This window comes from Salvelinus alpinus, chromosome 35 (assembly GCF_045679555.1).
Source record: "Salvelinus alpinus chromosome 35, SLU_Salpinus.1, whole genome shotgun sequence".
In the NCBI taxonomy this organism is placed as follows: Eukaryota; Metazoa; Chordata; class Actinopteri; order Salmoniformes; family Salmonidae; genus Salvelinus; species Salvelinus alpinus.
This window is the reverse complement of record NC_092120.1, coordinates 1,108,228-1,130,575: the sequence shown is the minus strand read 5'-3', so window position 1 is coordinate 1,130,575 and position 22,348 is coordinate 1,108,228. Positions and strand designations below refer to the sequence as shown.

The following is a 22,348-nucleotide window of genomic DNA, read 5'->3' as shown; positions in this document are numbered from 1 at the left end:
ATGGGCGGGGTTTATGACTTTGAGGCTGTGGTAACTAGTGACGACCCAGTAGGAAAGCGAAAGAGACAACAAGCTAAAGGCGAGCGCGCGGCCATGTTGAATTGTCTTTTTTTTTTTAAAGAAGAGACAAAAGAGAGACAAGTCGGTGGGTTTCACGAAACACAAACAGTATCATAATACTTGGAACATTTGCTTTAATTAAGTTAACGAGAGAAGACGTCCGATGAACATTAAGGTAACATGTTGTATTTGTTTGAAGTAGCTGATAGTGCATGGGCGCTACTCGACTGCCTAGGAGAGTACCAGTCAGGCTACGCTTAACGTTATTTATTATAGTTAGCTAACTTAGCTAACTAACCAGCAATGTTTGCGAAGCAAACATGCTAGTTAGTTTTTATTTTTTTAACTTTATAAAATCTGTCGACTGTCTAAATCGTCAGCCTCAACTCGGACTTGTGTCGTGAAGTTACTGTTAGCCTCAAAGTTGTCAGTCAAACTAACTCAGCCCAAAAACTTCGATTAACACGTTATCACAGCTAGCTAGTTAGCTTGCTAGCTAACTGTAGTTGACTAGTTAACTTAACATCTCTAGCTTGTTACGTTAGCTTAACTAATCTACTTTACCGGGCATTTAATGCCACTAGGTAGCTAGTTAGTATCCACGTAAAGTGTGCCTACGGTTAACGTTACTGTGGTCACACAACCAATCATTAGTTAGCCATCTAACGTTTGCTGGTTAACCAAATGTGGGTCTATGTTGGCTGCTCAATTTATTCATTGTCTCACGAGTACACTAATCACTATCTCGGAGCTAACGTTAACTGAACTATTTTGTTGAGCTCAGTCGTAGTTAGCTAATGTAGTGTTTTATCACAGCCAACTTGTGTGTAACTAATGTGTGCTCGTAACTTCTTAGGTTTTGGATCTTGTTAAAACAGTTTTCCTGCTTTGCTTTTGCCCCAGACCACTGCACTTGGCAACTCGCTAACTACACTTATTATATCGACAATTTTTACCACGTAACCTAACTAGCTAGCTAAAAACCTTGCTAATCTGTCCAGTTAGCTAGTTACACATTAACTAAAATGCTCAAGTTTATCGCTAATCGAGTCTTATCTGGAAATTAACATGTTCTATCATTTAAAGTACAGTCCTAGTCAGTGGTTGTTTTTGTTTAGAAGTTGAGATTTGGTTTCATTAATAATTTAGACATGTAACATTGGTGTTTTTGTCCTTATGATGTATTGTTGGTTTCGTGCAGGTAACCTGGAGTTAAATGCAACTGTCAGCTCCACACCTACCACCGCAAAAGAAGAGCACAACAGCAGAACACACATTGTGACTGTCCAAGTGAACAACACAAAGGGTTGGAACTATTACCCTCAGTGTTTTGTATAAGTCATTTTTTGTGTTAGCCAATAGCAAAAATAATTGCCTCATAACACACCAAAAAACACCAAGTTGAAAGACTCAGAAACATAGGAATAGTCCATGTGAATCAGAGGACAGTACAGGTCTGTTTAAATGTAAAAGACTAAAAGCACTTGAGACTCTAACAAAGAAACGTACGACCACTTCAGTCCAGGAAAAAAGCTTAAAAGATCTTTGAACATAGAAACAATATTTAAAACTTAACAGGTTGTTGTACACAGAGAACTTCAGAAAAAGCTATTTTCACCAGGAATAAGACTGCTTCAGGATAATTTACTTTAGATGTTTGAACTCTGTTGAATTCTGAAACATGTTCACATAGGTTTGTTTTTGAGCGGATATATGATCAATTTATTCATATAAATGCTAATTTCTCCCTTTTTGGGGAGCGTCTTGTAAATATACCATTTTCGTACGCCAGACTCTTCTTTTCAAGAGGTCTGTACGTATAAGTGTATACATAAATTCCTTAAATTAGAAATCCTGAAAACAAGGTTTTAGTTTTTTTTGTGAGCTAAATAACACAAGGACATTAGTTCCACGAGTGGAAAAACAAGATCTAAGGAAACATTGAACAAAAAGGTTTAGCTTTACACTGTGAGTGACTAAGGAATTGGCAGACTGAAGGAAAAGCTCTCTAAGCCATGTCTACAGCAAGAACGGAGAACCCAACATCCATCATGGGACTGAACAAGCCCAATGGGCAGTTTAGAGGACCACTCAAGCCAGTTGGACTAACATCAGGATCCCTGGCAACTGCCCCACAACCAGATGCCCACCAGAAGGGGGGTAACATTCCCCAGGGCAGTGGGGGTATCCGGTTTGGCGATGACTGGAAGAAGTGCCTGCAGCTTCCACAGAAAGACTGCAGATTTAGAACATCAGTAAGTCCTAGTGACACATTCACAGTTTAACAAAGCAAGTGCATCAATCAATAATGACCCTAGCTTCAACCTTGACCGTCTACTCTTTCCCCAGGATGTGACATCGACCAAGGGGAATGAGTTTGAGGACTACTGCCTGAAGCGGGAGCTACTGATGGGGATCTTTGAGATGGGCTGGGAGAAACCATCTCCTGTACAGGTGACTTCCCTCTGCTGCTCTGTCCTTGACTTTTTTGGAACTTTGTTGAATGTGTGTTAGTGTTTGCTCATGTTTGTGGAACGGTCTCTCTCACCAACCTGTGTCTGTCTGTCCCCAGGAGGAGAGCATCCCCATTGCTCTGTCAGGAAGGGACATCCTGGCCCGGGCTAAGAACGGCACCGGGAAAAGCGGAGCCTACCTCATTCCTCTCCTGGAGAGGATAGACCTGAAGAAGGACCACATACAGGGTGAGAACTGCACCAGCTGCTATTCAATACCCTTTCAACATCAATCCATGTGATCTCATTTGCTTGTTTTAATCAATTTTGGTACCAAGTCCGTGTATGAAATCTGCCTTACTGTTTTATGATTAATTTGGCCTATTGTGATGTATTCACCGGTGAATACCCCTATGTAGTTGCCTGAACAATTCACTAGATTGATGCACAAGTAAGCACACATTCAGTGTATGGAGAGGGCATTACTACGGCTGAGTATGCCTGGTGGGACAAGGAATCTCTGACATATGGACAGACCCACTGTTACAAACCTAACGCCCACACACAGTGTGCTGTAATAGAGCTTGACCACAAGGGAACAGCATGCCACAGATTCATAATATGTCAAGGCCACTTGAGTTTAGTGAGTTGGATAAATTACATTCAGTTAAGCCAGTGCGTGAGCTCATTACCATTCAGTGAAATTGAGCTTTTTAATGGTCTCCAGTTATAGGTTAATTATTCCAATTGATTTGTGGAGATTGTTTTTCTCTTGTCACTCATTCCCCAAACCCCTTTTTCTCTGCTCTGTCCTTAAATTTCTTCCTCTCTCTCCCCTTCCTCTCTTCTCTGCAGCCATGGTGATGGTTCCTACACGAGAGTTGGCCCTGCAGGTGAGCCAGATCAGCATCCAGGTGAGCAAGCACATGGGTGGGGTCAAGGTCATGGCCACCACAGGAGGCACCAACCTGAGGGACGACATCATGCGTCTGGACGAGACTGGTAACTGCTACGGGGGAGAGGCAGTCGAAAGGGTTATAGAGTGGCTATAGTGTAGTGGCCTAACCAATGTGTGAAGAATTGCAGCTGATCATAGCTCTACAGACATTATGGATATTGTTTGCTTGTGTGACTGACACTGACACTTTGTTACTTTAACTTTAAATCTAGTTTGGCTGTCGATCAAGCGACTTGCCCATGTTACACAACAGCACATTGTGCAGCTCCTCATTATGTGCCTTTATATACTGCACTTACTAGGGCTGTAATGATCAGTCCCCGATTCAAATGTTTGATACACTACATGACCAAAAGGATGTGGACACCTGCCCGTCGAACATCTCATTCCAAAATCATAGGCATTAATATGGAGTTAGTCCTCCCTTGGGGCAGTTGGCATTCTCCTGGTATCTGCCAAACCCAGATTCGTCCTTAGGACTGCCAGATGGTGAAGCTTGATTCATCACTCCAGAGAATGCATTTCCACTGCTCCGGAATCCAATGCCGTCGAGCTTTATAACACTACTCCAGCTGACGCTTGGCATTGCGCATGGTGATTGATCTTAGGCTTGTGTGCGGCTGCTCGGCCATGGAAACACATTTCATGAAGCTCCCGACAAACAGTTCTTGTGCTGACGTTGCTTCAAGGTAGTTTGGAACTCCACAATGAGTGTTGCAACTTACGCACTACCACTTTGTTGCTGAGCCATTATTGCTCCTAGATGTTTCCGCTTCACAATAACAGCACAAACAGTTGACCGGGGCAGCTCTTGCGAGGCAGAGAATTTAAGAACTGACTTGTTGGAAAGATGGCATCTTGTGACGGTGCCACATTGAAAGTCACTGAGCTCTTTAGTAAGGCCATTCTACTGTTAATGTTTATCTATGGAGATTGCATGGCTGTTTTTATACACCGGTCTGCAACGGGTGTGGCTGAAATGGCCAAATCCACTAATTTGAAGAGGGGTCCACATACTTTTGTGTGTATATATAGTGTATGAGTTGTTTGGTCCGCTGTAATGATAGGTCCCTGATTCAAATGTTTAAGATATGAGTGCATTGATCCGCGGGACCCCAAACCGATCCAAATGTAGCATGCATTGTCAGAAAATCTATTCAAACGTTACGAATCGCCGGTATTTTTTATTTTTGCTCAAATTACTGTCTACCTTCTGAAAATACCTAATATTCTATGGCAACTGTGTTGTCTCCTTCAGTGTTGAACTAAGCATTTAATTATGTTGACAGTCATTGATCTAGAAGTAATTTTGCATGCCCAACAACCCCAGTCAATATCAGTAGCCTAGTCAAACTGCGTCCTATGTTCAGCTTCGCACGCTGACCAACGATGGGTAGGTCTATTCCTGATCTGGTATATCTGCGACTCACCTTCAGCATTCAAATGTTTGTAAAATGGCTTGCTCTATATTAGCCTTTATTAGTTGAGTGAAAACCAACTACATTTTCTAGGTTATTTTTTTAATCAAATGCACTTTTGAAAAGGTAGGTAGGCTACATGCTGATTAGAGCATACATTCTATTTTATTTGGATTGTTCAAGTTCCCCATCAGCAGTAGTTTTGCTTAAAACAATCTGTGTGTAGTCATTTTTAGATGCGTATATGGTAAAAGTTGGTAATTTCATAACGAGGACAGCAATCACTTTTTCTATCCGTACTACATGGTCGAAGCTAGAGAAGAATACAAGCTCGCTCAGAGTCCGTTAACTTCCAAACGGTCTAAATCAGGGGTATTCAACTCTTACCCTACGAGGTCCAGAGCCTGCTGGTTTTCTGTTCTACCTGATCATTAATCACACACGCCTGGTGTCGCAGGTCTAAATCAGCCCTGATTTATTTTGTTGTGCTATATATTCATTGGCTATGTCATAGCAAGATTTTTTAAATCAGTCCCTGATTTAGAATGAATAATGGGAAAATGCAGTGGAACTGACTTCAAGGTCCAGTGTTACGTTTCAGAAGTCTAAACCGGCCGATTATGAGACGGGTGAAACCAAAGTTGTGCTATTTATTCATTGGCTGTGTCATAGCAAGATTTTTTAAATTATTTATACATTACTAGCTCCTTTAACACTTAATCAGCAAAAATGACATTCATTAGTGGGTGATTTTCCTTATGGCTCAGATCAGATGCCTACAAGCATAATTTACACACAGCCTAGTGGTTAGAGCGTTGGCTGGATCGAATCCCCGAGCTGACATGGTCAAAATCTGTCGTTCTGCCCCTGAACATGGCACTTCCCCGGTAGGCCGTCATTGTAAATAAGGATTTGTTATTAACTTTTAACTAGGCAAGTCAGTTAAAACCTCTTAGCGCACGGATCCCGATTACGGAATCAAAATCGACAACATCTGGTGAAGTTGGAGCACGCCAAATTCAAATTACAAAATCGGAATTAAACATTCATGAACATACAAGTGTTATACATAATTTAAAAGCTTAACTTCTTGTTAATCCAACTGCGTTGTCAGATTTCAAAAAGGCTTTACGGCGAAAGCATACCGTGCGATTATCTGAGGACAGCGCCCCGCATACAAAAGCATTAACTTTTTCCAAACCAGCAGAGGCGTCAGAAATAACGTTAAAATAAATCGCTTAACTTTGAAGGTCTTCCTCTGTTTGCAATCCCAAGGGTCCCAGCTACGCAACAAATGGTTGTTTTGTTCGATAAAGTCCTTTATATCCCCAAAAAGTTGATTCGGTAATCCACAAGTTCAACATGCATACAAAGGAATCGCAAACGTTACCAATAAACTTTGTCCAAATAAGTCAAACAACGTTTCTATTCAATCCTCGGGTACCCTAATATGTAAATAAATCATCAAATTTAAGACGGCATGTAGTATGTTCAATACTGGAGATGAATAACGGGTGTGTGCCCTCATCCACGCGCGCCACAAGACTACAGTCAGACTATTGACATCTAGTGGAAGCCATAGGAACTGCAATCTGGGAGCTATTTATTTGTATATCCTATAGACAAGTGTTGAAATAAAGTGAGCCCCCCCCCCAAAAAAAAAGTCTGGATGGATTTTCCTCGCGTTTTCGCCTGCAATATCAGTTCAGTTATACTCACAGACATTATTTTAAGTTTTATAATCTTCAGAGTGTTTTCTATCCAATGCTACCAATTATATGCATATCCTAGCTTCTGGACCTGAGTAACAGGCAGTTTACTTTGGGCACGTCATTTATCCTAACCTCCGAACACTGCCCCCTAGCCCTAAGAGGTTTTAAATAAAATATAAAAAGCTCATGAGCTCCATCTACAGCAGATTTTAATTTAGAATGGAAAATGAATGTGTTTATGCAACAGATGTTAGTGCATCGCATCGATATATTCCTCTAATCCAGGGGTGGGCAATTCCAGTCCTCGAGGGCCTGATGTCAGTTTTACACCAGTTAACACGCCATACTCCAATAGTCACCTTGGGTCGGATTCACAAAAACCTTAAGAAATTTCTTACCTACCATTTTTTCGGTAACTGTAGACTTAAGAAAGTTAAGCAAAGTTGCTATTCCTCAAAATTATTGGAAATTAAGGTTTTTCCTAAGTTTCTTCCTAAGAAGAAATGGGATTCTTGAAAATAATGCTTAAGTACATTTCCAAGAAGAAATCCTAAACTTTAGCACAGCTAAACCCTTGTCTTGAGACAAATGGATACTTTTGTAGCCATGAACGTTTTCTTGCGCCACAGACAGTTGGCTACCGGATATTTAAATACAACAAGAATACAAATTAAACACGCATTAGCTAGCTAGAAAGTAATTAACAATATATTACAATATTCTAGAAGTGTTAAAATAGCTAGCGCTATCACGTCAATTTGCAAAGAAGAACATGGCTAACGTTAACGTCAGTAGCCATGTTGGCTAATATGTCTTTACACGTTAGCTAGCTAACGTAGCTAACTTACCGGTCGCGCAGTCCCTCTACCACCATCTCTGATGGACGACACCTTCTCCTCCAGCTGGTCCACATGAATGGTCTCTCAGCTCCCCCTTTTTTTTTTAAGGCGTCACTGTCCCTTGCCATACCCCCGACGGCACAGACACTCGGCCACTCAAACCCATCCTTTATTTTTGGTCTCTGCAGAGACTCCGCAGTTATCAAGTCTCCCCAACAGCAACCTTTTCCTGGCTGCTATTTCCTCCATCACTTAATCTCTTTTCTTTATTATCCGTTTATGATTTTGATATAGCTAGTCTGATGGCTATAATGTGTGAAGAAAAATAACCAAATCCGATAATCCCTGTCACATAGGCATATTTATTGCTTCAAGCACATCACTAATATCAATGCCACATGATATTTACAAAGTTCCTAAGAACATTGAGGAATTGCATTTACGGACTATCTTATGAACTTAAAAAAAAATCCTTAAACTTATGTTTTTTCATAATGTTTTGTGAATCTGGCCCCTAATCTTAAGTTTAGAATGCAATTTGATTAATCAGCTGTGTTTTCTAGGGATGGTGTCACACATTTTCTCCAATCAGGCCCTTGAGGACTGGAGTTGCCCACCCCTGCTCTAATCAAACCGAGTCACACTGAATCGTTTCAAACTAATACGTATCGTACCTGTATCGGAGACAATTTGTCTGGATGCGTAACAAATCGTCTTAAAAGGGAAAGATGCACATCCCTAGTACTTAATGTTTATTTTCATTCTTTTCTCTATCTCGTCCCTTGTCTCTCAGTGCATGTGGTGATAGCCACACCAGGCAGGATCCTGGACCTGATAAAGAAGGGCGTGGCCAAAGTGGATAAAGTCCAGATGATGGTGATGGATGAGGTGAGCGCCGCTGGTTGTTTTATTAAAGCGGCATATGTTATGAAATCTGGAAAGTGTGTGTATATATATATATTTGTTTTTTTTTCTACAGGAATAGTATTGGTTTAATAAGCCAAGTGAAAGTAGCCCCACTTTGCCACCTGCTGTCCCTTTTTTCAGGACCCTGTCCCTTTTTTCAGGACCCTGTCTTTAAAGATAATTCGTAAAAATCCAAATAACTTCACAGCTCTCCATTGTAAAGGTTTTAAACACTGTTTCCCATGTTCAATGAACCATAAACAACAATTAATGAACATGCACCTGTGGAAAAGTTAAGACACTGACAGCTTACAGACGGTAGGCAATTAAGGTTAGTCACAGTTATGAAAACTTAGGACACTAAAGAGGCCATTCTACGGACTGTAAAAACACCAAAAGAAAGATGCCCAGGGTTCCTGCTCATCTGCGTGAACGTGCCTTAGGCGTGCTGCAAGGAGGCATGAGGACTGCAGATGTGGCCAGGGCAATAAATTGAAATGTCTGTACTGTGAGATACCTAAGACAGCGCTACAGGACGGACAGCTGATCGTCCTTGCAGTGGCAGACCACTTGTAACAACGCCTGTACCGGATCGGTACATCTGAACATCACACCTGCGGGACAGGTACAGGATGGCATCAACTGCCCGAGTTACACCAGGAACGCACAATCCCTTCATCAGTGCTCAGACTGTCCGCAATAGGCTGAGAGAGGCTGGCAACAACGTCGCCAATGGGCACAAAACCCACAGTCGCTGGACCAGACAGGACTGGCAAAAAGTGCTCTTCACTGACGAGTTGCAGTTTTGTCTCACCAGGGGTGATGGTCGGATTCGCGTTTATCGTTGAAGAAATGAGCGTTACACCGAGGCCTGTACTCTGGAGCAGGGTCGATTTGGAGGTGGAGGGTCCGTCATGGTCTGGGGCGGTGTGTCACAGCATGAGGTTGTCATTGCAGGCAATCTCAACACTATGTGTTACAGGGAAGACATCCTCCTCCCTCATGTGGTACCCTTCCTGCAGGCTCATCCTGACATGACCCTCCAGCATGACAATGCCACCAGCCATACTGCTCGTTCTGTGCGTGATTTCCTGCAAGACAGGAATGTCAGTGTTCTGCCATGGCCAGCGAAGAGTCTGGATCTCAATCCCATTAAGCACGTCTGGGACCTGTTGGCTCGGAGGGTGAGGGCTAGCCCCCCCCCCCCCAAGAAATGTCCAGGAACTTGCAGGTGCATTGTTGGAAGAGTGGGGGAACATCTCACAGGAAGAACTGGCAAATCTGGTGCAGTCCATGAGGAGATGCACTGCAGTACTTAATGCAGCTGGTGGGCACACCAGATACTGACTGTTACTTTTGATTTTGACCCCACCTTTGTTCAGGGACACATTATTCAATTTCTGTTAGTCACATGTCAGTGGAACTTGTTCAGTTTCTCAGTTGTTAAATCTTATGGTCATACAAATATTTACACATGTTAAGTTTGCTTAAAATAAACGCAGTTGACAGTGCGAGAATGTATCTTTTTCTTTGCTGAGTTTAGTTAATGTGCTGAGGCTGCACTCAACTGGGTCATCAACAAATGTGTCCTGACTCTCTCTCTCTCTCTCTCCAGGCAGACAAGCTGCTGTCTCAGGACTTTGTGGTCCTGATCGAAGACATCATTAGCTTCCTGGCTAAGGGTCGTCAGATCCTACTCTACTCTGCCACCTTCCCCATCAGTGTGCAGAAGTTCATGGTGAGAGGACTTTCCATGATAACTGGGGGCTAGAGTACGAGAACAGGGGGAGACCAAGGGGGAGATGTGCATGGAGATTCAATGAGAGAAATGAGTCTGAATTAAAAGTTGACGACTGAATTGTCTTTACTTTCAATTGCAATATGTTTACCCCTTTCCCCCTCTCCAGGCGAAGCACCTTTCAAAGCCCTATGAGATCAACCTGATGGATGAGCTGACACTGAAGGGCATCACCCAGTACTACGCCTACGTCACTGAGAGGCAGAAAGTCCACTGCCTCAACACCCTCTTCTCCAGGGTGAGTGTGTCGAAAGCTGTGGAGGTAGTTTGTTGAGCTACATACAGTGCATTCGGAAAGTATTCAGACCCCTTGACTTTTGTCACATTTTGTTACTTTACAGCCTTATTCTAAAATGGATGACATAATTTTTTCCCTCATTAATCTACACGCACTACCCCATAATGACTAAGCGGAAACGTGTTTTTATAAATTTTTGCAAATGTATTAAAACATAAAAAACATACCTTACGTAAGTATTCAGACCCTTTGATGGGAGACTAGAAATTGAGCTCAGGTGCATCCTGTTTCCATTGATCATCCTTGATGTATAAAACAACTTGATTGGAGTCCACTTGTAAATTCAATTGATTGGACATGAATTGGAAAGAAACACACCTGTCTAGAATTGTCCGTTGCGCTCGGAGCCAGGATTGTGTCAAGACGCAGATCTGGGGAAGGGTACCAAAAATGTCTACAGCATTTAAGGTCCCCAAGAACAGTGGCCTCATCATTCTTAAATGGTAGACTCTTTCTAGAGCTGGCCTCCCGGCCACACAGCAATCGGGGGTGAAGGGCCTCGGTCAGGGAGGTGACCAAGAACCTAATGGTCAATCTGACATGGGAGAACCTTCCAGAAGGAAAAGCATCTCTGCAGCATTCCACCAATCAGGCTTTTATGGTAGTGGCCAGACGGAAGCCACTCCTCCGTAAAAGGCACATGACAGCCCGCTTGGAGTTTGCCAAAATGCACCTAAAGACTCAGACCATGAGAAACAAGATTCTCTGGTCTGATGAAACCAAGATTGCACTATTTGGGCTGAATACCAAGCGTAACATCTGGAGGAAACCTGCCACCATCTGTACAGGTAAGCATGGTGGTGGCAGTACCATGCTGTGGGGATGTTTTTCCTTAGGCAGGGACTGGGAGACTAGTCAGGATTGAGGGGCAAGATGAACGGAGCAAAGTACAGAGATCCTTGGTGAAAACCTTCACCCCAGTCTGATAACCTGCTCCAGAGCATTCAGGACAACATTCCAAGAAGACAATGACCCTCCGAACACAGCCAAGACAACGCAGGAGTCGCTTCGGGACAAGTCTCTGAATGTCCTTGAGTGGCCCAGCCAGAGCTCACACTTGAACCTGATCGAACATCTCTGGAGAGATCGAAAAATAGCTGTGTAAAGGTGCTTCAACAAAGTACTAAGGAAAGGGTCTGAATACTTACAGTTGAAGTCGGAAGTTTACATACACCTTAGCCAAATTCATTTAAACTCAGTTTTTCACAATTCCTGATCTTTAAACCTAGTAAAAATAGGTCAGTTAGGATCAGCACTTTTTTTAAAGAATGAAATGTCAGAATAATAATAGTGCTTTTATTTCTTTCATCGCTTTCCCAGTGGGTCAGAAGTTTACATACACTCAATTAGTATTTGGTAGCATTGCATTTTAAATTGTTTAACTTGGGTCAAATGTTTTGGGTAGCCTTCCACAAGCTTCCCACAATAAGTTGGGTGAATTTTGGCCCATTCCTCCTGACAGAGCTGGTGTAACTGAATCGGGTTTATAGGCCTCCTTGCTCACACACGCTTTTTCAGTTCTGCCCACAAATGTTCTATAGGATTGAAGTCCGGGCTTTGTGATGGCCACTCTAATACCTTGACTTTGCCACAACATTGGAAGTATGCTTGGGGTCATTGTCCATTTGGAAGAACCATTTGCGACCAAGCTTTAACTTCCTGACTGATGTCTGGATGTTGCTTCAATATATCCACATAATTTTCCATCCTTATGATGCCATCTATTTTGTGAAGTGCACCAGTCCCTCCTGCAGCAAAGCACCCCCACAACATGATGCTGCCACCCCCGTGCTTCACGGTTGGGATGGTGTTCTTTGGCTTGCAAGCGTCCCTCTTTTTCCTCCAAACATAACAATGGTCATTATGGCCAGACAGTTCTATTTTTGTTTCATCGGACCAGAGGACATTTCTCCAAAAAATACAATCTTTGTCCCCATGTGCAGTTGCAAACCGTAGTCTGGCTTTTTTTTATGGCGGTTTTGGAGCAGTGGCTTCTTCCTTGCTGTGCGGCCTTTCAGGTTATGTCGATATAGGACTCGTTTTACTGTGGATATAGATACATTTGTACCTGTTTCCTCCAGCATCTTCACAAGGTCCTTTGCTGTTGTTCTGGGATTGATTTGCACTTTTCGCACCAAAGTACGTTCATCTCTAGGAGACAGAATGCGTGTCCTTCCTGAGCGGTATGACGGCTGCGTTGTCCCATGGTGTTTATACTTGCGTACTATTGTTTGTACAGATGAACGTGGTACCTTCAGGCGTTTGGAAATTGCTCCCAAGGATGAACCAGACTTGTGGTCTACATTTCTTTGTGAGGTTTTGGCTGATTTTTCTTTTTGATTTTCTCATGATGTCAAGCAAAGAGGGACTGAGTTTGAAGGTAGGCCTTGAAATATATCCACAGGTACACCTATTGACTCAAATGATGTCTATCAGAAGCTTCTAAAGCCATGACATCATTTTAAAGAATTTTCCAAGCTGTTTAAAGGCAGAGTCAACTTAGTTTATGTGAACTTCTGACCCACTGGAGTTGTGATAGATTATTTCACTGTCTAAACAATTGTTGGAAAAATTACTTGTCGTACACAAAGTAGATGTCCTAATCGACTTACTAAAACTATAGTTTGTTAACAAGAAATTTGTGGAGTGGTTGAAAAGCTAGTTTTAATGGCTCCAACCTAAGTCCAACTTCAACTGTATGTAAATGTGAGGTTTTTAGAAATGTTAGCAAATGTATAAAAGGGTGTGTTTGCTTTGTCATCATGGGGTGTTGGTGTAGATTGATTAAAATTGACTTTCCCCCCCCCTCATCAATCTTAGAATATGGCTGTAATGTAACGGTGTGAAAAAAATCACAATGTCTGAATACTTTGACTGCACTACCTGCTTGATGAGTAACCTTGAAGGAACCTTGGGTCCCAGAGATATTGCCTCATGTTTTGCTAGATACTAACTCAAGGTGGGTTGGAAAAATGTGTTCCGTAACTGGTCCTTTACATACGCAGTCAAAAGCTCAAACTCTTTCATTCCTAGAGATATTGACAAATAGGAGAGCAGGAAGCCATGTTTCCTTCATCTGGGTCATCCATCCATTCATAATGAGTATGTTGTCTCATCAATGTGTCTTGTTCTCCAACAGCTCCAGATCAACCAGTCCATCATCTTCTGTAACTCCACACAGAGGGTTGAGCTGCTGGCCAAGAAGATAACCCAGCTGGGCTACTCCTGCTTCTACATCCACGCCAAGATGATGCAGGTCAGCTCAGCCGGCCCAGCCACTTGCACTTTAGATGTAGACAGCATGGAATACCTTCTCATTAGACAGTGTGTAGATCTATGTAGCCATGTTTTGCTAACCCTTGCACTGGTTTTGCCTTTGAAACAGGAGTATAGAAACCGTGTGTTCCATGACTTCAGAAACGGACTCTGCAGGAACTTGGTCTGCACTGGTAATGTATTTTACTCTTGAGTTGAATGATTGCTTGATTTTATTTTTTATAATTTAAAAATATATATAACCGATAGACTGATTGTTAAATTCTCTTGCCTCCCTGCTTAGATCTGTTCACCAGGGGAATTGACATTCAAGCGGTGAACGTAGTGATCAACTTTGACTTCCCCAAGAACGCTGAGACGTACCTGCATCGCATCGGCAGATCAGGTGAGACCATCCACTGCATTTTCATCACGCTGTCAAATAAGACCTACTGGAACATCATGGTCTTCTCCAGCTACCATCTGCTTTTCTCCTGGGTAAATGGTGTCAAATATAAGCCTGTTGCCTATTTTTAACACCTTTTCCAGGGCGGTTTGGTCACCTGGGTCTGGCCATCAACCTGATCACCTCTGAGGACCGCTTCAACCTGAAGTCCATCGAGGACCAGCTGGTGACTGACATTAAGCCAATCCCCGGCAGCATCGACAAGGGTCTGTACGTGGCCGAGTTCCACTCTGCCGACCCAGACGCAGAAGACGAGATCAGAGGCAAGGACGGCGAGTTAAGCGCAGCATAAATGGTAAGGTTTGACCATGTATGCAGAGATGAGTCTCCCACTAATAGAATGGACTGTGTAGTTATTTCACCTTTGTTTATTTCATATGTTGAGTCCTTTGACTCCTTGCTGGTCAGTGGTCATAAAACAAAGTAATTGGGGGCATTAGGGCCTGAACTGAGAAACGGTTCACTCATGTTCAGCCTGATAAAAGATTCTCGGTGGATAGGATTGTTGAATAGGCTTTGCTTCTGCTTTTGCAATTTGATAACATTGGTTCCTAACTGGAGCCGTATCTCTTTTCCAGGAGAACAAGAGGCGTCTGGCATTCATCACACCCATCCCCTGCTGTGCACAGATGTTTAGTTTCTGACCGAATATATAAAAAAATCTACAGGATGCATTTTTCCCCCCTTTTTTTTTTCCTTTTTCGGAGGGGCAAAGTTTAAAGCAGTGGTCAGTTTGTTTTGGCACAGTTTAAAGCTGTTTTTTAAACAACATGATATGTATCCAACCTGCCAACTGTCAATCATTTCAGTCTGCGGTTTTTCTGTATTGTCAGTGTATCACTGTAGTGGCTTCTTATACAGTCACATTTCATCATTTCCTGTTGAAAAGGCCCTCGCTTGTCAGGTTCACTTCCTATAGACTTATTTCTGAGCAGATGACTGTTGAGGAAACCAAAGCTGAACATGTTGATTAGGGAATATGGATTTACTCAAAAAAAACAAAAGTACCCCCTCTGCTTTAACTGCTGTTTGGGGGAAAGCTATCATGGTGCTATACGGTGGAAATACGAATAGAACTACATTTTAAAAGTTTGTTTTTAAGTGTTCATGCTGTGACTTTACATTCATACATGAAAGGCACCTACATGAATAGTTTGTCGCAGACGCACACGGATGAGTCCAATGAGTGTTGATTAGTTTACTTATTGTTTGTTTATATTTTACAGCCTCCTTAGTGGGCTATGGCACCAGACAGACCTGTAACTCTTTGGGCAACAGATCCCTTGGACAAGGAGATAATGGCAATAGAACCTGACATGAAGAGCCTGTATCAACAGGGCAAACTGTATTTAGATACACTGGCTGAAGCCAGTCATCCTATTCTATCGCTCTCTGACTCTTCTGTTCATCTCTCGCACTCTTAACTCACTCGCGTGCCTTAATCTAACCTCCGCTCTGTGTTCATACTGTACATCTGAAAGGATCTGTCTGTGTGAACCAGAGCTCCAGGAAGTAGCTTGAAAGTTCTAAAAAGAGCTTATGGTAATGTGTTCTTTAGATCTCACCTCAAGTCAGTGCTTGTTTTCTCGGCTTCCCAGAACTCCTCTGTGTTTTTAATATGTGGAGTAGTTGAAACTGATCTAAGGTAAATTTTGCATCCCCTCTCCTAGTGGTTAATATTAGGATTTGGGGATGAAAGATCTAGGGTCAGATTATCTGTAGCTTTTCAGAGACACCAGGGAGCAGAAATGGTCACACAGGGTGGGGGACCCTAATCTCTAACTCAAGAAGGGATTTGTTACACTACTGGCAATTGTCGTTGAGGAATCACAGCATTTCAGTCATATTTTCTCACAATTGTTATGCGATGTATTTTTCCTCTTTCGTACAGCTATATTGGGTAGTCTGACAGGACTGGTTGTGTTGAGGGAAGATTGTAGCAGTACTCTCATTGGCCAAAGTACAGATCTACTTTTAAAAGGATAAAATATTGCCAAATACAATCTTGTCTTATAGCGACAACCCTAACAGATCCTACAATCTTCAACATTAGAGATGTAGCAGATGGCTGGCCTCCGCATTGAGTTTAGCACCAGCAGAACCGAACAAGGACCATTGTCATGCATTATTTAAACAGCCTACAATACTGAGCACTGTTTCCCCATGTCTGGCTCTGGAGTATCCCTGTAAATACTGGAGTTTATTTAACTTATTCCATTGTCAATTATCCTCAATTGAGGCACTTGAGCACTGAAATGGGACTTATGATTTGAGCATTGTCAAGTGTCTGTGTTTAACCAATTAATAACGTTTTATCTCAGCACACCAGCCGCCCACAGCAACAAGCGATAGCTTTGGGACGAGGCTATAAAATGGACAAGAGAAGCAGCATTTGCCAGGGGTACTCCAGGGCCGACTATGGTAGACTTGACTATTTTTTTTCTTTTTTTTCCTATCCATTTTATTTGGTTTGAGTAATGCTCCTGTTGTTTTGTTGGCAGAGGTCACCTGCTTAGCTAAAGTGGTAGGAGGATGGCTAAGCAAAGTTTATTCTCGTGCCAATTGTGTCAATGCCAGCACCTTTGAAGGAATCAAATAAAGGCCTGCTGATTCTCTATCCCTGTGACTAAGTTTTTGTGTGTATTGGTTCATCACACTGAACGTTGTGTTTGTGTCAAGTTACACATTTTCAGTGGTCAGCTAACATTGTGGGAAGAATGCGTAACCTATTTGGCATAGGCCTGTCATGAAACTAGCTATATGTATACATTTAATTTGCTAGGTCAGATGTGGTGTTAATGATAAATTGGGAAAACATTCAAGATACCATAATATACAGTACCAGTCAAAAGTTTGGACACCTACTCATTCAAAAGTTTGGACACCTACTCATTCAAGAGTTTTTTTGCTATTTCCTACATTGTAGAATAGACATCAACTATGAAATAATACACACAGAATCATGTAGCAACCAGTGAAGTGTAAACAAGCCTAAATATTTTAGATTCTTCAAAGTAGCCACCCTTTGCCTTGACCGCTTTGTACACTCTTGGCATTCTCTCAACCAGCTCAATGAGGTAGTCTTAAGCAGTTTCCACATGCTGATCACTTGTTGGCTGCTTTTCCTTCACTCTGTGGTCCAACTCATTTCAATAGGGTTGAGGTTGGGTTTTTTGTGGAGGCCAGGTTATCTGATGCAGCATTCCATCACTCTCCTCCTTGGTCAAATAGCCCTTACACAGCCTGGAGGTGTGTTGGGTCATTGTCCTGTTGAAGAACAAATGATAGTCCCACTAAGCGCAAACCAGATGGTATGGCATATCACTGCAGACTGCTGGTTAACTGTGCCTTGAATTTGAAATCAGTGTCACCAGCAAAGCCCCATCACACCATCTCCATGCTTCGTGGTGGGAACCACACATGCGGAGATCAACCGTTTACCTACTCTGCGTCTCAAAGACACAGCGGTTGGAAGATCTTAAATTTGGACTCGTCAGACTAAAGGACGGATTTCCACTTGTCTAATGTCCATTGCTTGTGTTTCTTGGCCCAAGCAAGTCTTCTTATTGGTGTCCTTTTTTGGTTACATGATTCCATATTTGTTATTTCATATTTTTTATGTCTTCACTCTTATTCTAATGTAGATTTTTTATATATATTTTTTTTTAACCTGGAGTAGGTGTGTTCAAACTTGACTGGTACTGTACATTCTACATGTAGAAAGAATCACAGGAAGACGAGCACTGTATAGGAAGATTACCCTGGGAATGTCTTACCTCATGGGAATGAATGAAGCAACCGATTGGAAGGCGCAAAATAAGCCTATTAATGTCGTATTCAGGTGTTAGTAGGAAACTCGTAGATGTTGGACTTGCTAACTGGCTGTAGTTATACACGTGTTGCATTCAAACCATACCTCAGTGGTGCAGCAACTTAGTGTTCAACGAGATAGTAGATCAGTCATTTCAGAGTTCCGACTAGGACATGAACCCAGCACAACACGCAATATTTAGGATTTTCCTAGTAGTTGGATGTGCTGGCCAATGGTGGTTGAGTTTGTAGGTACACTACCCAATCCATGTGGTTATAGGGGATGGAGGGCGGGCCTAAACGTGCACTGGAAGGTTGTGGTTGAAAGTTGCCGGTGTGTATCTAGAATTACCGCCGGACACGCACGAACAGTCAACGTGAGTAGCTCGCTAACACATTTGAAGGACAGTTACATGAAACGGACAACTGTAAAACCGATGTCTTTATTACAGATAGCTGATGGTGTTACAGTTTTGTTGTCAGAAGCATGTACAGTGCTGCAATTGTTATCGCTAGCAACATTAGCAAGCTAACGTTAGCTCAGTCAGTAACCGTCAGTCAAGTCGACCAGGTCTCAGAGCATTTCGTATTATTCTGTACGTACATCCGAGACACTCCATTAAGTATGATACAGTATCTTACGTTTGGTATGGTTCCATAAGACAGATGGTTCCTTAAGGCCACAACGAAAGGGGGTTGGTTTGGGTGGGTGGGCATTTGCTATCTAGCTAACGTTACGTGTTTGGCTTAAATACACGTTGGCCTTGACCTAGCTGTGTTAGTCTTTGTCCCAGTTAATGCATAGAGTTGGATAGCTAGCCACTAGAACTATTAACATAATATCAAGTATCTCACCCCTTCTCTCTCTCTCATCCTGCTTCAGCATGGGCAGTGTGTTGGCTGCCAGCTCCCCCCCTCCCCCAGGCAGTGGTGTTGTCCAGGGGGCCCCTGGGTTGGTGTCTGCCCCCCCAGGGTTCTCCATGCCCTCCGTCCCTCCCCCCTCTGTCCCCGGACAGCCAGCGGGTGAGACGGGGAGCCCCCTCCCCAACCCTGGTACCTATGAGGAGTGTCATCGCAAGTGCAAAGGTAAGGATCATACACAGTCATATCATGCGGTACGCCATCAGAGTTGTACAGGTGCATCTTTCCTGTTCGAATAGACTGGGCAATGACATGGCAGATTTTATGCTCTTATTTATTTGAGAGGTGTGTTTTTCCTCTGACGTAAAATGTTTTCTGTCCCATATTTTAGATTGTATTAAATGTTAAAATTGTTTGCATTAAATAGTTTCAGTTTTAACCATAGACTTGGACAACTCTAGTGCCCAAAAGGCAGATTTAGCAAGGGCATCACCATTGATGACTTTCACCATTTTGAAATCAACTGGTGGGGCTATTGGTTAAGGAAGGATCACATAATTCCTTCCAGGTCATCAGGAGGGATCAGCCCATGAATTATACGTGTGAGCAAACATTCCTAAACTGCAGGTGGCAGTAAATCACCAACCTTTCCTTTATACCTGTTAAAACAACTCACTCCATGTGGCAGATTGCACCCTTTCAGTTTGTTTACCAACTCAGAGTTAGTAGAAGATGAAAATGCACTACTTCCAAATGGAGATGGCCTCAATGGCGGCAACCTTTCTCTCACAGACGCCATAATGGGACCGATACAAAGTTGTGTCCTCTAACTATCTCTGGTTCTAACGTCATTTCAGAGGTGTTCCCCATCCAGATGGAAGGAGTGCGACTGGTGGTCAACAAGGGCCTGAGTAATCACTTCCAGGTCAGTTGTGGAGCTAGAGGAATATATATTCTAGATGCAGCCACAGTCAGTAAGTTAAAGTCAGCGTTAGTATGCATTCTGTGCGAGCTATTATAAAATTAAAAGGAACTATCTGACCCTCAAGGCTGTAAAGCTCAAGGTGATGATTGTCCTATTTCATATGGATCAGAATACTATATTGTTTGCCACTTTATTGGATGTCTGCTGTATCTGTTCTACAGGTCAGTCATACAGTCACTCTCAGCTCCTTGGCTGAATCTGGCTACCGGTTTGGTGCCACCTACGTGGGCACTCAACAGACAGGACCTGCTGAGGTAAACTGTCACTTGACTGGTCTGGAAAATGTCTCTCAGACACTTTATCCTAATATTATTATATTCTAATAAAATTGTTGATGTACGTGTTGAACCCCCCCCACCCCCAGTCCTTCCCAGTCATGGTGGGAGACATGGACAACACTGGTAGTCTGAACGCCCAGGTTATCCACCAGCTCACCAGCGCTGTGCGCTCTAAAATAGCCATCCAGGTACGTCACTGTGAAGAGCGGGGAACGCCACACCAGGATCAGGAAGTTTATATATTCAACTTACTGTTTAATCTGTCCATTTCCAATAATGTGTTTGTTATTTCAACAGACTCAACAGCACAAGTTTGTGAACTGGCAGTGTGACATGGAGTATCGTGGTGATGACTTCACCTCTGCTGTTACCCTGGGCAACCCAGACGTCCTCCTCGGCTCTGGTAGGATTGTTTTCTCATCAGGCTTCACTGGTGGTCCATGATGCTGCAAAACGACCCATCTCTCCTACAAGCACATTTGTGTGGAAGCTTCATCACTTACAGCAATAATGTTCTTGTTACCCAGCCTTTTGAACACATGTTATGATGGCCTCTGTAAACAGAGTGAACAGGCTGGTTATTATTCAGACATGAGTCCTTTATTCTTGTGCTCTATTGTAAGATCTATGATGATGATGCTGTCCTCAGGTATTATCGTGGCTCACTACCTCCAGTCCATCAGTCCAGCCCTGGCGTTGGGAGGAGAGCTGGTCTACCACCGGAGGCCTGGGGAGGAGGGAGCAGTCACCTCCCTAATGGGCAGATACACAGGTGAGACCCACTCTGACCCACACCACACCACCTCACCTTCTGTTAGAGCCAGGAGTTTTTTACTGGTCAGGTCACTGAGATTAATATTCTTCTTGTTTTTCCTCCAGGCAATAATTATGTTGCCACATTGACTCTAGGAGGTGCTGGTGCTCATGCAACGTACTACCACAGAGCCAATGACCAGGTACCCAAACTAAGCTATCCTATCACCTCTACCTTGCCCCCAGTCTAGACCACAAAACTCCTCAAGCTTTAGTGTGGATCACTGTGCAAAATAGTTGGGAATCCACTGGTAACCTACCATCTCTAGACCACGACTACAGGCACAGTACCATCCCTCGCCTATGAGTTGAGTGCTTAGTGGAAAGTCTGTGACCACGCCTTTACTGACATGGAGGTGTTAGCCCACTGAAATACTTGAGGCTATGTAGCACCACAGTGCTAGGTCTGTTTGTGAGACCATCTTGTTGTCCTACTACCAACTCAGCTGCAGCTGGGGGTGGAGTTTGAGGGCAGCATGCGGACGCAGGAGACCGCAGTATCGTTTGGGTACCAACTGGACCTCCCTAAAGCCAACCTGCTCTTTAAAGGTAAACCACTGTCTGTACCTCTACAGCAAAGCCATTCTTTCAGACCTCAAGGGTTCATTGATCCATTTGTCATTGATTGTCCAGAGTTCATCCACCTGTTGTCCCATGTCTGAATTATTTCCTGATCATTCCCTCCCCTCCATCCCTGTCTCCAGGTTCGGTAGACAGTAACTGGGTGGTGGGGGCGGTCCTGGAGAAGAAGCTGCTGCCTCTGCCTCTCTCCTTGGCCCTGGGAGCCTTCCTTAACCAAAAGAAGAACAAGTTCCAGTGTGGCTTCAATGTCACCGTCGGCTAGACCTCCACAGACCTCCTCCAGCCGCCTCCGACACACTGGGCCATGCTTGGACCAGCACAGACACACAGTCCTGGGCTTGTCATGTATGTATCTACTGGATTCAGAGACTCTCCTATAACTGTCAATTGTGGGGCAGAGAGTGAGTGAGGGGGTTACTCTATACCAAGGAGCCAGGCCTACATATTGTAGCACAAGTCTATTTCCTTCTGGTATATATGTGATACCCAACGAATAGAGAGCATCAGGTGATGCAGTCCAACATGTGATTAGACAAATATTGTCGCTGTCTGATAACCGCATCGCAATTTCCAAACAATACAGAAACTTAAGGGGGAAAAAAATAGGGCTATATTTTACTGTTAACGAATATATAGTTACTGAACTTCAGAAGCATTTTGAATACATTTTCTTGGTCCTAGAGTCATGAAATGTTCAGAGTACACTGAGTGCAGTTACTGCTTTCAATATATGTAATAGAAATTGGCAGAAATGGAGTTGAGGTTCACCAGACCGTGACAATATGATTATGAAATGCATTTAGAATCATAAATAAACAACTTTTGTATCTTTGGTTTTTGACGTTGTTAAAGACCA

General features: G+C 43.0%; 2 protein-coding genes across 3 annotated transcripts; both read left to right on the top strand.

Moving 5' to 3' along the window:
• The first annotated feature begins 27 nt into the window (after positions 1-27).
• Positions 28-16,780, top strand: LOC139564219 (probable ATP-dependent RNA helicase ddx6). Of its 2 annotated transcripts, XM_071383553.1 has the most exons (13): positions 28-235; positions 1,262-2,315; positions 2,410-2,514; positions 2,633-2,762; positions 3,369-3,515; positions 8,234-8,328; positions 9,962-10,084; positions 10,254-10,382; positions 13,582-13,698; positions 13,828-13,891; positions 14,002-14,103; positions 14,247-14,458; positions 14,742-16,780. In XM_071383553.1, exons 2-12 carry the CDS (start codon positions 2,076-2,078, stop codon positions 14,453-14,455), a joined length of 1,461 nt encoding a protein of 486 aa, XP_071239654.1. In that variant the 5' UTR covers positions 28-235; positions 1,262-2,075; the 3' UTR covers positions 14,456-14,458; positions 14,742-16,780. The 2 variants fall into 2 exon arrangements, with proteins under 2 accessions (XP_071239654.1, XP_071239655.1); XM_071383554.1 differs by lacking the exons at positions 28-235; positions 14,742-16,780 and having other exon boundaries at positions 1,928-2,315; positions 14,247-14,459.
• A 1,418-nt stretch (positions 16,781-18,198) lies between these two features.
• On the top strand, positions 18,199-22,324 carry LOC139564220 (mitochondrial import receptor subunit TOM40 homolog). Its single transcript, XM_071383556.1, has 10 exons — positions 18,199-18,350; positions 18,857-19,059; positions 19,692-19,759; positions 19,981-20,073; positions 20,184-20,285; positions 20,395-20,500; positions 20,747-20,869; positions 20,977-21,053; positions 21,357-21,459; positions 21,615-22,324. The coding sequence occupies exons 2-10, from the start codon at positions 18,858-18,860 to the stop codon at positions 21,752-21,754; spliced, it is 1,014 nt and encodes a 337-aa protein (XP_071239657.1). The 5' UTR covers positions 18,199-18,350; position 18,857; the 3' UTR covers positions 21,755-22,324.
• The last annotated feature ends 24 nt before the right edge of the window (positions 22,325-22,348 follow it).

Coding starts and splice junctions, on each gene's coding strand:
- LOC139564219 (XM_071383553.1), top strand. CDS start 2,076: ATGTCTACAGCAAGAACGGAGAACCCAACATCCATCATGGGACTGAAC. Junction 8,329..9,961: donor AGATGATGGTGATGGATGAG/GTGAGCGCCGCT, acceptor CTCTCTCTCCAG/GCAGACAAGCTGCTGTCTCA. Junction 10,085..10,253: donor TCAGTGTGCAGAAGTTCATG/GTGAGAGGACTT, acceptor CCCCCTCTCCAG/GCGAAGCACCTTTCAAAGCC.
- LOC139564220 (XM_071383556.1), top strand. CDS start 18,858: ATGGGCAGTGTGTTGGCTGCCAGCTCCCCCCCTCCCCCAGGCAGTGGT. Junction 19,760..19,980: donor GCCTGAGTAATCACTTCCAG/GTCAGTTGTGGA, acceptor TCTGTTCTACAG/GTCAGTCATACAGTCACTCT. Junction 20,074..20,183: donor AACAGACAGGACCTGCTGAG/GTAAACTGTCAC, acceptor CCCCACCCCCAG/TCCTTCCCAGTCATGGTGGG.